This window comes from Vulpes lagopus, chromosome 13, assembly GCF_018345385.1.
Source record: "Vulpes lagopus strain Blue_001 chromosome 13, ASM1834538v1, whole genome shotgun sequence".
Classification (NCBI taxonomy): Eukaryota; Metazoa; Chordata; class Mammalia; order Carnivora; family Canidae; genus Vulpes; species Vulpes lagopus.
This window is the reverse complement of record NC_054836.1, coordinates 26,982,675-27,000,771: the sequence shown is the minus strand read 5'-3', so window position 1 is coordinate 27,000,771 and position 18,097 is coordinate 26,982,675. Positions and strand designations below refer to the sequence as shown.

The 18,097-nt window shown below is 38.4% G+C and overlaps 1 protein-coding gene across 1 annotated transcript in view; it reads left to right on the top strand.

Annotated features, from left to right (window-relative positions):
* Nucleotides 1-13,537: 13,537 nt before the first annotated feature.
* Nucleotides 13,538-18,097, top strand: part of VWDE (von Willebrand factor D and EGF domains) — a 73,345-nt gene continuing 68,785 nt past the window's right edge. The window contains exon 1 of the mRNA XM_041727390.1: nt 13,538-13,750. Coding sequence (XP_041583324.1) covers nt 13,690-13,750 — 61 coding nt within the window. The 5' untranslated portion in view covers nt 13,538-13,689. The remainder of the gene's footprint in view (nt 13,751-18,097) is intronic.

Here is an 18,097-nt window from a genome sequence, read left to right as displayed (position 1 = left end):
CTTGTCTGGTCTTGACTTAAAATAACATATTCTTTTTTTTAAATATAATTTATTTATTCATGAGAGACACAGGCAGAGGGAGAAGAAGGTTCCCTGCAGGGAGCCCAATGTGGGACTCAATCCCAGGACCCTGGGATCATGACCTGAGCCAAAGGCAGACACTCAACCACTGAGCCACCCAGGCATCCCAAAATAACATATTCTTAAAAATATATAAAATTATTAAATATTTTCTAGGCCTAACAAGGCCTAAAGATAATTAATGCCAATTTACAAAGATCACATAGATAAATTTAGATTTTTCTCTTTAAGTATTTGAAGGGGACAATCTAACTGAGAAGACAAAGCAGCCTTTGTAGGTAATTACATACCTGAAGCCAGACCTCTCACCAGGTATCAGACAGGACACTCTGAGCTCTGAACCCCAGATCGAGCTTTGTTCTGAATTTTCCTCATGAACTTACTGTATAATTCCGTCCACTGAGGATCTTGACCTTCCATTCTACATCAGTAAAATTCATAGTTTTGCTAGAACCAATTTAATTAGGCATGTGTGGATTGTGTCTATGATGCCTCAAGCACTGAGCCGACCTTGGGGAAAACATCACATCTCAGAAAGATTTACCTTCCAGGACCTCCTCATATGGTGATTTAGACAATCCAGGAGGAGGAGATTTTTAATGCCATAGGTGAAGATAAGAGCTGCGAGAATGTGGAAGATGAATGCCATCGGAACGATTGTTAGTGGGACAAGAAAACGCTGGAGAAAAAGATGTCTCTGTGAGACTTAAACTCAGGGAGTAGAAAGCCAGGTAGAAGGTGAGGAACAGAAAGAATGCAGGCCAGGGATCCAGTGCTGCAAGGAAGTACTTGCTCAGTTCAGGTAATTCCAAGCTGTTTATTACGGCTGGAGAATTGTATTGTGGTAGGAGACTCCAGAGATGTAGGCTAGAGAGCAGCCCACCCTGAAGAGCCCTGCAGGCTATCTTATGGACAAAGATAAAGGGGAGCCACTGCAGAGGTGTTAGGAGGCCTGGGGGCATGAATGAAGACCACGGGGTGAGTTCACCTACTTACTAACCCCAGGAGGGGTGATGGTAAGCTATGCTAATGTATTATCAGTAGGAAGGTGAGAGATGAATGGAATTGAGTGATATTAAAGAAATAAAAATTAAATGGAATGGCTGCAAAGGTGAAATAGAGGCAAACATGTCTTTTTCTTCAGGCAGAAAAGAATGTGAAGATACAGGTTTTCGGTAGCAGTGCTGACTTCCTGTGAGCCCTGGCTTCAGTTTATTGAGTATCTAGAGGCATTAGAGTGAGCCTGGTGGCCAGACTCTCTTCCATTTTCCTTGTATCAACCTTTTGGCTTTTTGGCGCAGTGCTGGTGGCTGCAGAGGCAGAAGCATTGCTGGCTTCATCTCCACCTACTGAATGCTGCTTTGTAGAGAAGGTAATGGGTCTTTTGAGTCGATATTTCCAAGGCAGCCTCTTGATTATTCACATTTCTGACAATGGTAGAGATAGAAGCCTGCTTATCAGGGCAGATCTTCATGCCATGAGATTCCTGGGACCTAGACTGAAGTCTTTTCCTCAGCCCTTGCAATGATTGAGGGAGCATCCAGTTCCTCCATTAAATCCCTTCTTACTTACATCACAGAGTCATTGTTTCCAGCACAGCAACTTGACTGACACAACTTTATCACTAATTTTTTAAAAAGATTTTATTTATTTATTCATGAAAGACACAGAGAGAAAGAGAGAGAGGCAGAGACACGGGCAGAGGGAGAAGCAGGCTCCATGCAGGGAGCCCGACATGGGACTCGATCCCAGGTCTCCAGGATCAGGCCCTGGGCTGAAGGCAGTGCTAAACCACTGAGTCACCGGGGCTGCCCTCACTATTTTTTTTTTTTTTAAGATTTTATTTATTTATTTGAGAGAGAGAAACCAGCAAAAAAGGACCGGCAGGGAGAGCGGCAGAGGGAGAGGGAGAAGCTGACTTCTGGATGACCAGAGAGCCTGATTTGGGGCTCCATCCCAGGACCCGGGGATCATGACCTGAGCTGAAGGCAGATGCTTAACCCACTGAGCCACCCAGGCACCCCAATTTATCACTATTTTTATGTGGCCCATGTATTATTTATATCTGTTTCCCCTGCAGTACCCAACAAATCATGGCCTACCTAAGAATTATTTAAGTGAAAAGTAATAAATATTACTATTTTGATTTCTTAGGAATCTTTCACACAACTAGATTACAAAACCCAACAGTCCTGCCAATTTGGTAGGACTCTAGTCTTACTCTAGTCTACTATTTTCAACAGTTTTCATTATGAATAGGTCATGATGATTTATCAAAGCAAGCTGTTCACTGTTTAAATAATCAGGTTTAAAGAGGACTATAAAAAGAGAATTTTTCTGCTAAGGACTCCTGGGAGTCTTCTTGTTTTATATCCTGCTTCTAATGATGAGCTATACATTTGATTTTAAGAAATGAAACATGAACATAGTGATTTGTTTTTGAAACCTTTCTTTATTTAATTCAGATAATATCCTCTATCATCTACAAAATCCTTTTATTACAGTGCTTTGGTGGTGTATGCCTTTTTGATTACTGCCTGAAGTTGAAATTGCCATTCAATAAAAACAACCTGTAGCTCTAAGAAATAAACAGGAAATTCAGTTCCCTGAAGCAAGACTTGCTTGGATTTGCTTTGATAGTTAAAGGGAAGAAAGAGATCTTTTCAAGGGCATTATTTTATTGGAAGTCTCTCATTAAAACCATTGTTCAACGTGATATGAATTTCAAGAAGCCATATGTTTCCTCAATGTGACAATTTCTTCAGTCTCCTTTTGTAGTGAATTATATTCCTGTGTTTGCTTATTTTTAGGTGTAGTTCCTTTCTCATCTAGCTTGAGTGTTACAACGTTTAACATGAAACTGAGATATGTAATGTTTCACTGACACTTGCAAGATAGGCTCCCCTATATGACTTGGGTTTCCATGAATTGTCACTGTTACATATATAGAGGGCTACAGTCTCATTCCATCCGCCTCTGGAAACTTCCAAAAGCATTCATATTGTCCTTGTTTTCTTGATTGAAAACTAATATAATTAAACAACTTTTATTCGTGTAATAATTTTTGGAGACTTTAATTCATTCTGTAGACCCAGAAAGACAGAAATGTGTATATGGACATAGCCACAATTAACCAATGAATTAGATCTATATTTTCACACTTATTTCTTATCAAAATTTTCATTACTTTGTAAAATTTAGTAATAGGCCCATTAATCAAGTGATTACTATATGCCAGGAATGGGACTAAGTGATTTCCATTCACTATCCCATTTAACCCTCTTCACAACCTTGGGAAATATGCGCTTATCCTTTGATGTTACAAATGAAAAAGCTAAAATATGATAGTATTCAGAGCTGAGATTTCTAAAACAGGTCTGTCCAACCACAAAGTCTGCTCTCTTAACTACTACATGATCAGCCCAGTTCTCTTCCCTAGTCAAAGATAATGTGTTAGTGAAAAGTGTATTTGGACACCAAAGTCAAAGAATATATACCAGCCTTACTGAAGTCATGATTTCTGATCTTCCATTCTCTTACCCATAAAATGAGAACCTTTTTTTTTTAAATTTTATTTATTTAATCATGAGAGACACACAGAGAGAGAGGCAGAGACAGAGGCAGAGGGAGAGGCAGGCTCCCTGAGGGGAACCTGATGTGGGATGCTGTGTGGGACTCCATCCCAGGACCCTGGGATCACACCCTGAGCCAAAGGCAGACACTCAACCATTGAGCGACCCAGGCATCCCAGTGACTTTTAAAATTGTAGTGTTTAATAAGTATTTTAAAAATGAAAGAATGAAAGAATGAAAGAAGAAAAAGTATTTGCTTTTTAGAAAAAAGATATATTTAGCAAAATAGGTCCAAATTCTGTTAGTACAACAATCAGCTGGAGGTAGCAGCTACTTTATGTAATCAATGCATATATCATGCCCTAGTCCCCACCTTTCCTAGTTGTCTTGCACTGAACCATTGTCACATATTTACCTCTCCTGCCCTACATCTGTGGAATCCTGAGTATGTACCCTGAGTTCAAGCCATGTTTCCTAAACCGTCCTCTGCAAAGCTAGTAGGTAGGGTTTCAGGACTTCCATTCTATCTTCAATCAGAGCCTTTGATACATACTTTTTTTCTGACAAATTGTCTTAAAATAAGCTTAAAAACCATTGATCTGATGACTTCTCCAGCTCTAAATAGGTAAATTCTATTCAAATATAACTAGAATATATATCACGCCCTCTGCTGAAGGCGGCGCTAAACCCCTGAGCCACAGGGGCTGCCTGAGAATGAGTATTTATGATAGCTATAAGCAATCTCTCAGTTTCCTGACAATTTCCTGTAATTTAAAAATTTTTTAGTTAAATACCACTAATTAACATATAGTGTATTATTAGTTTCTGAGGTAGAATTTAGTGATTCATCAGTTTCATATAACACCCAGTGCTAATCAAGTCATGTGCCCTCCTTAATGCCCATCACTCAGTTACTTCATCCCCCCTCAACCCCTCTAGCAACTCTCAGTTTGTTTCCTGTAGTTAAGAGTCTCTTATGGTTTGTCTCTCTCTCTGATTTTGTCTTATTTTCTCTTCTTTCCCCTATAATTATCTGTTTTGTTTCTTAAATTCCACATATGAGTGAAATCATATAATGGTCTTTCTCTGATTGACTTATTTCACTTAGCATAATGTCCTCTAGTTCCATACACATAGTCTTATCAGTAAAGGGTTAGTACTCAAAATCTAGGAAGAGCTTATCAAATTCGACACCCCAAACCAAATAATCCAGTCAAGAAATGGATGATTTCCTAGAATTTTATCTTCTTCAGGCCACAGTTACTAGATGTGCTAAGGTAAAGGAGTTTGCACTGATTCAGTAAATGAGAAATTATAATATTAACAGTAACAAAAACCTCAGCCATTTGTAGAGCATATTCCTCACCTCATATAAATTGTTTAGTTTAATTCACAGAAGAACTTTACCAAGGAAATACTATTATTAACTTCATTTTAGAGATAAATACCAGCAATTCCATTCCTAGATCACTTTGCATCTTATAAAATTCTGGCTTATTTCAAATTGGATTAGGGTGAGTGGGACAGTTGGACAAAAATTTACTAGATTTAGATTTACTAGATTTTTGTCATAAATCTAACTATTCATTTTCTAAATAATGGAATTTCTGCTCCAATATTATCAAACTTCCCTTCTATAGTTACAGAATTTAGCTAATTATATATTACAAGTCATAATTATGAGGCTCAAAATGTTTTATGATTTAGAAAGGGATGATAACATAAATCATATAAACAGAAATGTTGCATAGTTTTCCCACCTGCTACAACATTTTATTTAAGTCTTCTGGAAGAATCTAAATAACATTCAAGTATAATCATGACACTTACTAGGGAGGCATTTTGGTTATAAAGGCATTTTATAATATATACTTCAGATGCAAACAGTATTACTTATGTGTATGGATGGCTGTTAAAGGGAATAATATACACCTTTTCCAATTCCATTCAAAGGAACTTTAGTATTTCACTCTCATTTTTAAACCACATTGTGGAAAATATTAAGTTGAAACCAGTTAATTTCTTTATTAAAATAACTTCATAAAATCTGCCTTTATTCTATAAAAATGACAGAAACAAATCTTTGAAAAGTAATTTATGTGAAATATTCTGACTGACGAGATAGGAAAACTGCTTAGCTGGCAAATCTTATGTCACCATGTTGCAATTTATGTGGTTTTGCATGCCTGATTGATGTGTAATCAATTTGTCAACCTCTGTAAGTATGAGTTTATGTCCCAATTGTAAACTCAATCAGAAGTTAAACTGTTTTTACTCTACTGAACATTTCAAGGAATCTTCTTGTAGTCAATAATGTTGAGATCTGTTTATTTTTTTTTATTTTTTTATTTTTTTGAGATCTGTTTAAAGAATTTTTTTTTTTTTAAGATTTTATTTATTTATTCATGATAGTCACACAGAGAGAGACAGAGAGGCAGAGACACAGGCAGAGGGAGAAGCAGGCTCCATGCACCGGGAGCCCGATGTGGGATTCGATCCCAGGTCTCCAGGATCGCGCCCTGGGCCAAAGGCAGGCGCCAAACCGCTGCGCCACCCAGGGATCCCTTTGAGATCTGTTTAAATGAAGGGTTTACTTTCTGGCTGATGTCTGAAAGATTCACTCATTTTATTTATTTTTTCTTATTGTGAAATTTACATAACAAAGTTATCATTTTAACCATTTTAACTATACAGGTCAGTAGCAATAAGTACATTCACATTGTTGTGCAATCATTATCACCATCCATCTCCTGGAGTTTTTTATCTTTCCAAACTGAAACTCTGTAATCATTATATAATAATTCCCCTTTGCCCCTGCCCCCGGAACTTAGGAACCACCATTCTACCTTCTTTCTCTATGAACATCATTACTCTAGGTGCATCACATAGTGGACTCATACAATATTTGTCCTTTTAACTGGCTTATTTCACTTAGCATAATGTCTTCAAGCTTCATCCATGTTTGTATTGTATCAGAATTTCTTTCCTTTTTATTTTTTTAAGATTTTATTTATTTATTCATGAGAGACAGAGAGAGAGAGAGAGAGAGAGAGAGAGGCAGAGACATAGGCAGAGGGAGAAGCAGGCTCCATGCAGGGAGCCGGATGTGGGACTTGATCCCAGGACCCCAAGATCATGTCCTGAGCCAAAGGAGGCGCTCAACTACTGAGCCACCCAGGTGTCCCTCTTTCCTTTTTTATTTTATTTTTCTTAAGATTTTATTTATTTAATCATGAGAGACACAGAGAGAGAGGCAGAGACACAGGCAGAGGGAGAAGCAGGCTCCATGCAGGGAGCCCAACGTGGGACTCGATCCCAGGTCTCCAGGATCACTCCCTGGGCCGAAGGCAGGCACTAAACCACTGAGCCTCCCAGGCGTCCCTCCTTTTTTAAAGTGATAATATTCCACTCTATGTATATACCACATTTTGTTTACCATTCATCCATCAGTGGACACTTGGGTTTCATCCACATTTTAGCTATGGTGAGTAATGCTGCTTTGAACAGGTGTGGAAAGATTCATTCTTCTAACCAGCATTCATCTTGGCAGGCAACTCTCCTCTCTCATGTTATTTTGTAGAGGCGTGTCACGATAAACATTAAAATTCACAGTTAATGGATGTTCTCAATGACTTTCCTTTAATATATCAAATCTCTAGGTTCACTCCTCATTAAGAAAAAGAAGCTTGTATTCGTGGTAGTAAGATGTCTATTCCATTTAGTGTCTCTGTCTGGGAGCAATAGCCTCCTGAATATAAACTCGGAATTAGAGCCAAGACATTATTTATGAAGCTCAAGTATTGATTTGGTGATACCATTATCTCCCCCTGATGGTATTTCCTGTTAACCCTCCCCCAACTGCCAAGAAAAAATTAGATGTATCTGGGAGAGAGCCAGACTCTCTCATTTAGTTAAATATACACTGACTGAGGAATTCATATGTTATGTAAATGTGTGTTTTCAATAATTTTACTCCAAATCACACTGTACACTGTTACAGGATACGACTGAGAAACTATGTACCTTTACATAATAGCAAGATAAGAAAAAGAATAATTATGTGGTATTACACCTTTGTTTTATTAACAGTAAACTATTATCTGCATTCATTTTAGTTATCTGCACCAGATGCTAAGTGCTCTCTCCTCAGACTCCTTCTCAGCACCCATCCCCACACATATATACACTTCTGTTTCTTAAACTCTGTGGAGTATGTATTATTATTATTATCATCGTTCCCATTGTACAGAAAAATGAGGTTAAAAGAGGTTAAGTGTGGTGTCCAAGGTTACATAGCTAGTAAATAGGTAGATCTAGGATTAGAGCCTGGGTGTTCTGACTCCAAGGTCTGTGCATTTAATTTGCTGTGTCTTTCTGCCCCCTCCAAATTTGGGGGCTTTACCTAGACAAGCTCATCATCATTTTGCAAATGAACCTGGCAAGTGCTGAGTTATTTTCATTTCCAAGAAAAAAATATCATCCTTTGAAAGTTTCTATTGATGGGCTTTTCTCTTTATTCAAGTTATATTGTACTTATTGACTCTTGGCTTCATTTCATCTTCCCTGGGACATTCTATACTATCTTCCTCTTAGTGATATCTGCTGCGTTTCCCCAGCGCTATAGATATTTACAATAAGGGTAACATGCATTCACTGTTTTTTCTCCTTTTCAAAAATAAATAAAAACTTAAAAGTGTTTGAATCCTTTACCAATTTTTGATGAACTTCACCAGATTTGTGTTAAAGCATCATTTTTGTTACTTTGCTTTTTCCCACAATCCTATGACTAATTTTTATTTGGTATGTTCTTACAGACCCACACCAGTTTAGACAATATTTCCATTGAGATTTGAAAATCAATTTTTTGAGTTCAGCTTTTTTTTCCATCTTAACTCACTTATATCAAAGAAAGTTGGTTCTTTGTTACAAATGTAACAAATGTATTGTAAACTCATAAAATGGTATTCATCATCAAAAACTGAAGGGAAAAATGGTATTTAAATTGTATAATCAGGGTTTGTTGAAAATTAGGTAAGTAATGTTGTCCTCTAAGAAAGCATAAAAGTTTATTGCATTTCTACAGATATTGAACCAAAAAATTTACAAAAAGCCTGTTACAACTTAATCTTTTTTTTTAAATAAATTAATTTTTATTGGTGTTCAATTTACCAACAAACAGAAAAACACCCAGTGCTCATCCCGTCAAGTGTCCCCCTCAGTGCCCATCACCCGTTCCCCCCCACCCTACGCCCTCCTCCCCTTCCACCACCCCTAGTTTGTTTCCCAGAATTAGGAGTCTTTATGTTCTGTCTCCCTTCCTGATATTTCCCACACATTTCTTCTCCCTTCCCTTATATTCCCTTTCACTATTATTTATATTCCCCAAATGAATGAGAACATACACTGTTTGTCCTTCTCCGATTGACTTACTGCGCTCAGCATAATACCCTCCAGTTCCATCCACGTCGAAGCAAATGGTGGGTATTTGTCATTTCTTTTTTTTTTTTTATAAATTTTTTTTTAATTTTCATCCACTTATGATAGTCAGAGAGAGAGAGAGGCAGAGACACAGGCAGAGGGAGAAGCAGGCTCCATGCACCGGGAGCCCGACGTGGGATTCGATCCTGTGTCTCCAGGATCGCGCCCTGGGCCAAAGGCAGGGGCCAAACCGCTGCGCCACCCAGGGATCCACGGTATTTTTCATTTCTAATGGCTGAGTAATATTCCATTGTATACAGAAACCACATCTTCTTTATCCATTCATCTTTCGATGGACACCGAGGCTCCTTACACAGTTTGGCTATTGTGGCCATTGCTGCTAGAAACATCGGGGTGCAGGTGTCCCAGCATTTCACTGCATCTGTATCTTTGGGGTAAATCCCCAACAGTGCAATTGCTGGGTCGTAGGGCAGGTCTATTTTTAACTCTTTGAGGAACCTCCACACAGTTTTCCAGAGTGGCTGCACCAGTTCACATTCCCACCAACAGTGCAGGAGGGTTCCCTTTTCTCCGCATCCTCTCCAACATTTGTGGTTTCCTGCCTTGTTAACTTTCCCCATTCTCACTGGTGTGAGGTGGTATCTCATTGTGGTTTTGATTTGTATTTCCCTGATGGCAAGTGATGCACAGCATTTTCTCATGTGCATGTAGGCCATGTCCATGTCTTCCTCTGTGAGATTTCTCTTCATGCCTTTTGCCCATTTCATGATTGGATTGTTTGTTTCCTTGGTGTTGAGTTTAATAAGTTCTTTATAGATTTTGGAAACTAGCCCTTTATCTGATATGTCATTTGCAAATATCTTCTCCCATTCTGTAGGTTGTCTTTGAGTTTTGTTGACTGTATCCTTTGCTGTGCAAAAGCTTCTTATCTTGATGAAGTCCCAATAGTTCATTTTTGCTTTTGTTTCTTTTGCCTTTGTGGATCTATCTTGCAAGAAGTTACTGTGGCCAAGTTCAAAAAGGGTGTTGCCTGTGTTCTCCTCTAGGATTTTGATGGACTCTTGTCTCACATTTAGATCTCTCATCCATTTTGAGTTTATCTTTGTGTATGGTGAAAGAGAGTGATCCAGTTTCATTCTTCTGCATGTGGATGTCCAATTTTCCCAGCACCATTTATTGAAGAGACTGTCTTTCTTCCAATGGATAGTCTTTCCTCCTTTATCGAATATTAGTTGACTATACATTTCAGGGTCCAGTTCTGGGTTCTCTATTCTGTTCCATTGATCTATGTGTCTGTTTTTGTGTCAGTACCACACTGTCTTGATGACCACAGCTTTGTAGTACAACCTGAAATCTGGCATTGTGATGTCCCCAGCTATGGTTTTCTTTTTTAAAATTCCCCTGGCTATTCGGAGTCTTTTCTGATTCCACACAAATCTTAAAATAATTTGTTCTAACTCTCTGAAGAAAGTCTATGGTATTTTGATAGGGTTGCATTAAACGTATAAATTGCCCTGGGTAACATTGACATTTTCACAATATTAATTCTGCCAATCCATGAGCATGGAATATTTTTCCATTTCTTTGTGTCTTCCTCAATTTCTTTCAGAAGTGTTCTATAGTTTTTAGGGTATAGATCCTTTACCTCTTTGGTTAGGTTTATTCCTAGGTATCTTATGCTTTTGGGTGCAATTGTAAATGGGATTGACTCCTTAATTTCTCTTTCTTCAGTCTCATTGTTAGTGTATAGAAATGCCATTGATTTCTGGGCATTGATTTTGTATCCTGCCACGCTACCAAATTGCTGTATGAGTTGTAGCAATCTTGGGGTGGAGGCTTTTGGGTTTTCTATGTAGAGTATCATGTCATCAGCGAAGAGGGAGAGTTTGACTTCTTCTTTGCCAATTTGAATGCCTTTAATCTCTTTTTGTTGTCTGATTGCTGAGGCGAGGACTTCCAGTACTATGATGAATAGCAGTGGTGAGAGTGGACATCCCTGTCTTGTTCCTGATCTTAGGGGAAAGGCTCCCAGTGCTTCCCCATTGAGAATGATATTTGCTGTGGGCTTTTCATAAATGGCTTTTAAGATGTTGAGGAAAGTTCCCTCTATCCCAACACTCTGAAGAGTTTTGATCAGGAATGGATGCTGTATTTTGTCAAATGCTTTCTCTGCATCTAATGAGAGGATCATATGGTTCTTGGTTTTTCTCTTGCTGATATGATGAATCACATTGATGGTTTTACGAGTGTTGAACCAGCCTTGTGTCCCGGGGATAAATCCTACTTGGTCATGGTGAATAATTTTCTTAATGTGTTGTTGGATCCTATTGACTAGTATCTTGTTGAGAATTTTTGCATCCATGTTCATCAGGGATATTGGTCTGTAATTCTCCTTTTTGGTGGGGTCTTTGTCTGGTTTCGGAATTAAGGTGATGCTGGCCTCAAAGAACGAATTTGGAAGTACTCCATCTCTTTCTATCTTTCCAAACAGCTTTAGTAGAATAGGTATGATTTCTTCTTTAAACGTTTGATAGAATTCCCCTGGGAAGCCATCTGGCCCTGGACTCTTGTGTCTTGGGAGGTTTTTGATGACTGCTTCAATTTCCTCCCTGGTTATTGGCCTGTTCAGGTTTTCTATTTCTTCCTGCTCCAGTTTTGGTAGTTTGTGGCTTTCCAGGAATGGAAATCTTGATTTCCATTGGAAATCTTAATCTTGATTATAACTATTATTTTATACTTTGTGATTTCACAAATAGACTGAGACAATTGATATTTGTTTTTCTGCCCCAGTTTTTTTTTTTCTTAAGATTCATTTATTTATTTGAGACAGAAAGCGTGAGAGAATGGAGGGAGGGGCAGAGGTGAGGGAAAGAAAGAATCCTCAAGCAGGTTCCCCCACTGAGCATGGAGTCCTATGCAGGGCTGGATCCCAGAATCCTGGGATTCTGACCTGAGCCAAAAAGAGAGTCAGCAACTTAACTGACTGCGCCACCCAAGTGCCCTTCTGTCCCAGTTTTAGTAGGGCCTTATTAGCTAAAACCAAAGATGTACACTAAAAATCTCTCAGCTTCCATCCTGCTTATTTTAAATTGTTCTTCCATAATTAGTCTAAAGATAAAAATCATCTATCCAGCCCCACCAAAAAGTTATGTTTCATTTTTGTTCTGGATTGGGTGCCTTCTTTGCGCGTAAAGGGGGCTACGCACAATTTTTTTAAAATTATATTTATTTATTCATAAAGACACACACAGGGAGAGAGAAGCAGAGACACAGGAAGAGGGAGAAGCAGGCTCCAAGCAGGGAGCCCGATGTGGGACTCGATCCAGGATCTCCAGGATCATGCCCTGAGCTGAACCGCTGGGCCACCCGGGCTGCCCTACACACAAGTTTTGTGCACTGCAAAGTTTTTTTTTTTGTTTTTTTTTCTCAAAATAGGTTAATACTTATATTTTGGAAACAGGTTTAAAAATTTTTAATTGCAATTTCTCTTTCAAGTAAAAAACCTAAACTATTTTTAAAAGAACTTCTTTATGCATTTGGACATCTTCTGTGTTATCAGCATGCCTCATCCAAGCCTCAGTCTTCGAAATCTGTAGGTGAAACTGTGGCCTGAATCCTGGAACCCACCAGGACCTTGGGACTACCTTCTGTTGACTAGTGTCTTCTTTCTCCTCAAGTACCAGCTCTGAGGGCATAGTTCTAGGTGATGGGTAAGGGGACTCAAAAACTGAGACTGCCAAAGAAAAGCGAGGAAAGTTGAGGTTTCATTTAATGACGTATGATACAGAATCAGGTGTTTGTTTGTTTTAAAGGTGGGGGCCTGCTTCCTCTGCAGAGGGAACCACACATATGAAGATAGCTTCAGATTAAAGACCATTTCCCAGGCCACTTTGGGAGTCATGTGACCATGTACTAAAGGATCCTGAGTTACTGGGTCACCACTGGATAACTGAAAGAACAATAGGATCACCAGCCAATACAGCCAGCAACATTAATCTCCACTCCCTCCCTCCCATCCTTCATCACTGAGGCCTGAGGTGACAGGGGCAACTTCTGAGAAGCATGTGTGCCTTTGGAGGCAAACCAGCACCCCCAATGATCAGGCTAAGAATCCCTCCACAGGGCTGGAAGACACAGCCCCTTCCAACAGAACCGCTCAAATGTTGCTTTTATTGAAGGCCCATCTGAACAATTTCTAGGATTTATCAGTGAGATGCGAGATGCCAAGCTCTACCCCGGGAGCTTGCCCCCTGCAGGGCTGTGGTTGAGATCCAAGGTGGTGGAGCCAGAGCTGGGAAGCGCGGGAAGGGTCCCCGGGGAGGGGAAGTGGGCGTGGCTTTGTGCCGGGGGCGTGGCTTTGTGCCGGGGGGCGTGGCTTTGCGCCGGGGGGCGTGGCTCCGCCGGCCGCTGCAGCCGCGGAGGGGAGGCGCGAGAGGCCAGCGCGGCTCTTCCCGGGGAGGGCGGCCGCGTCCCAGAGCGAGGACCCGCGGCGACCCTGCACTCTGCGCGCGAACGGACTGAGAAAGCCCTGATAGGAGGGGACAGGGGTCCGCGTCCTGCCTGCACCCGCTGCCAGGGCTCTGCGACAGCAGCAGGGATGCTCGGCCGGGTCTGGGCGCTGGCCCTGCTGCTCCTGGCCCCGGGCCGAGGTCGGCAAGGTAGGCGCAGGCGGGAGGGAGCCCGGGCCACGCTCCGGCCTTGGGGGACGGGGCTGGCCTGGGTGACTCGGGAGCGCCCCTGCGCATCTGCTCCTTCCTCCCCGGCCGCAGCCTTTGGCCAGTGCCTGTTGCTGCTCCTCTGTTTCCTCCTCTCCTGGTCCGCGAGGGCTCTCTAATTTGCCGTAAGAAACTTTCGCTGGATCTGCCAGGCATCCCAGCTGCAAGTGGATCCGCATTATCCGAAAAGAGTTCGGTTCCAAACTGCTCGGTTTCTGCCCCACTCCCACCCCACCGCTGGAAATAAGTAATTGATGAACATTTTATCCCTACAATAAATCAGTAAGTTTAGTGTATGATTTTTTTTAGTATATCTATTAGAATCTCTCTTGATCCTGTAAGAGATCTCTACGAAAAAAATAGCCCTCCTCCCCCCCAAAAAAAGAAAAAAAAATAGCCCCATTCCTGCCTCTTTAATCCATGACAAAGAATAGTATAGAATGCAATGAAGTTAAAACGTTAATTAACGCTTCCTGATTGTTTTTTGTGTATATGTAGATAAGATATTAAGTGAAAGGTAACTTACTCTTGTATTATAAATTTCCATATATTTTTCAGAAATAAATCTGTTGTACAACTTCGAAAAAAGAATTATGTGCAACATTTATAATTGCTTAGGGTATAATTTTGTCTTATTATCTTGTTGATCTCCATCTATTTTACTAAGGTAAATTTGCTCTGTAAAAAAGCAAGTTGCACTCGCCCATGTAACATTTTTAAAAGAATATTAAATATATAATTTCCTGAAATGATACCTTAACAAGGTATCATTAGTCTATACCTTCTTTGATTTGCTTACAGATTTACTAGATCTTCCTGAAGAACTGTTAAACATAGTGTAATGACATTAAATATGCATGTATTGCGGTTAGATAAAATATTTCCAAAAAAATGACCAGTATATATAAAGAGAATTTCAGTGTTGACTATAGATCACATAACCCCTTCTTGCCTCTCCATAATAGCTTTATCATCTCTCTACTGAAGCCAAATATTAACCCTTACCAGGTTCTAAACTCATATCATGGTAAAGTTGGTAACTTTTTTATATTTAATAGAGATAGGAGAGAGGAATGGAAAATATGAAACTTTTTTCAAACAACTTTATTGAATATAGTCCACAGTGTACAATAGTTATTGCAGTGTACAGTGATCTGGTTTTTAGTATAGTCACAAATATGTGCAACCACTATCATCAGTTTTAGAACATTTTTATCACCTTGAGAAAAAATACTTACTCTAGCTTTCTATCCCCTATTCCCTCCATGACCCTCTCCTCCCTCTCTTCCAAGTGTAAGCAATCTCTGATCTTACTTTCTCTTCTATGGATTTACCTATTCTGGATACTTTATATAAATGGAATCATGTAACAGGTTGTCTATTGTGACTGAATTTTTTTCACCTAGCATGTTTTCAGGGTTCATCCATATTGTACCATATTTAGTACTTCATCTCTTTTTATGGTGAAATAGTTTTCCATTCTAAGTATTTACCACATTTTGTATGTACATTCATCATCTGATGAACATTTGGGCGGTAATAAATATTACTACTCAGAACATCATGGTACAAGTTTTTATGTGGACACATGTTTTCATTTCTCTTATGCATAGGTATAACTAGAAGTAGAATTACTGAATCATGGAATAATTCTATTTAACCTTTTGAGGACTAGATTGTTTTCAAAAGTGGCTGTGCTGTTTTATAGTCCCATAGAAGTGTCTGAGGGTTCTAATTCATGCATGTTCTTGTAAAGATTGAGATTTTGATTTTAGCCATCCTATTATGTATAAAGTGACATTTCATTGTGGTTTGATTTTCATTTCCCTGGTAGCTAATGATGGCAAGCATTTTTCATGTGTTTATTGGATATTAGTATATCTTCTTTAAAGAAATACTACTCAGATACTTTAACAGTTTTTAAATTGGGTTAAGTTATATGAGTTATTTATGTATTATAGATACAATTCTCTTACCAAATATGTGATTTGCAGTTTTTTTTTTCCCATTCTGTGGGTTGTCTTTTCACTTTCCTGATAATGTCTTTTGAAACACGGAAGTTTTCATTTTAATGAAATCCAACTTATATATCTTTTCTTTTGTTGCTTGTGCTTTGTTATCATAGTTTGGAATTTGTTGCCAAATCTAAAGTTTCATGAAGATTTACCCCAATATATTTTTAAAGAATTTTATAGTTTTTGCTCTTGTATTTTGGTCTTTGGTACATTTTGAGTTAATTTTTATATATGGTACAGCATAAGGGTCTAAGTTTATTTTTTTTGCATATGAATATCCAATTTTCCCAGCACCATTTGCTGAAAAGACTGTCCTTTCCCCATTAAATGATGTTGGCCCCTCATGCCGAAAATTAGTTGAAAACCATAGGTAGGTACGTGGGTTTATTTGTGGACTTCCAATTTTATTCATTGACCTATGTTTATCCTTATGTCAACACTATGCTGTTTTTATTGCTGATGCTTTGTAGTAAATTATGAAATTGGAAAATATGATTCCTCCTATATTTTTTCAAGATTGATTTAGCTATTCTGTGTCCCTTGAAATTCCATATGAATTTTGAATTAGTTTGCTAATTTCTACAAAGGAGTCATTTGGTATTCTGTTAGTGATTTGATGAATCTTCATGTTAATTTGGGGAGGATTGTAATCCGAACATTAAATCTTCTGATCCATGAATGTAGATGTATTTCCATTTACATAGATCTGTAATTTCCTTCAACAATGTTTTTTGCTGTTTAAAGTGTAAGTTTGGGCTTCTTTTGTTAAATTTATCCCTCAGTATTTTGTTCTTTTGAAGCTATATAAGTGAATTGTTTGAATATTTCATTTTCAGTCTATTTGTTTGTTGCACATGTATGAGAGCATAATTAAACTTAGTATCTTGATTTTGTATCCTGAAACCTTGTTAAACTCGTTCATTGTAACTTTTGTGTCTGTAGATTTCTTAGGAATTTTTACATAAAAGATCATGTCATCTGTGAACAGAGATGGTTTTTCTTTTTTTCCATTCTGTGTACCTTTAATTTATTTATCTTGCCTAGTTGTCCTAGTTAGAACCTGAAGTACCATGTTAAATGGAAGCAGGGAGAATGGGCCTTCCTAATCTTATAAGAGAGCATCCAGTCTTTCTTCATTAAGTATGATGTTAACTGGAGGCTTGCTTTTTCTTTAATTAAATTTTTTTTTAATAGATTGTCAGGTTGAGTAAGTTCTATTCTATTCCTAGTTTTTTGGGTATATATATCAAAAAAGGGTGTTAGATTCTTTTCAAATGATTCTTCTGGGTCTATTGAAAAAGCACTTGTGAATTTTTTTTTTATCCTATCAGTATGGCATATTATGTCGATTCATTTTTGGAATTTAAATCAACCTTGCACACCTGGCTTAATTTCCACTTGCTTATGGTTATAATTCTTTTTCTAATTTCTGGATTCATGTTGCTAATATCATGCTGAGGATATCTGCATCCATATTCAAAAGATACATTGGTCTACAGTCTTCTCTTCTTGTGTTTTTTTTTTTCTTTCTGGTTTTGGTATCAAGAATAATCCTGGGTTCATAGAATGAATCTGGAAGTATTCCATCCTTTTATATTATTTGGAAGTGTTTGTAAAGAACTGGTATTATTCTTTAAATATTTGGTAGAATATAGTATTGATGCCATCTGAATCTGGCCTTTTCTTTATGGGTGTGTTGTGTTTTGTTTTGTTTTTTAACTCAATATTTTTACATGATGTAAACCTATTCAGATTGCTTATTTCTACTTGAGTCATTTTTTCATTTGTGTCTTTTTAGGAATTTGGCAATCTCATCTAACTTATCTACTTTATTGACATATACCAGCTTGTAATAATATTCCTTTCTTTTAAAAAAATATTTATTTATTTTAGAGAGAGAATGAGAGAATGTACAGAATGGAGAGCAGAGGGAGAGACAGAGAGTGAGAGAGTCTTATGCAGATTTTGTGCTGAGCACAAAGCCTGAAGCAGGGCTTGAATTTACGACCCTGAGATTATGACCTGAGCTGAAACCTAGAGTCCAACACTTAGGCACCCTTGTAATAATATTCCTTAATAAAATCTGTAGTGATGCTTCCTGTTTCATTTCAGATTCTGGCAACTGAGTCTTCTCTTTTTCCTTTCTCAATCTCATTAGAGATATGCCAATTTTGTTGATTTTTTTCATAGAACCAGCTTGTGGTTTCATTGATTTTCTCCATTGTTTTTCTATTCTCAATTTTATTAATTTTCTCTTTAATCTTTATAGTTTCCT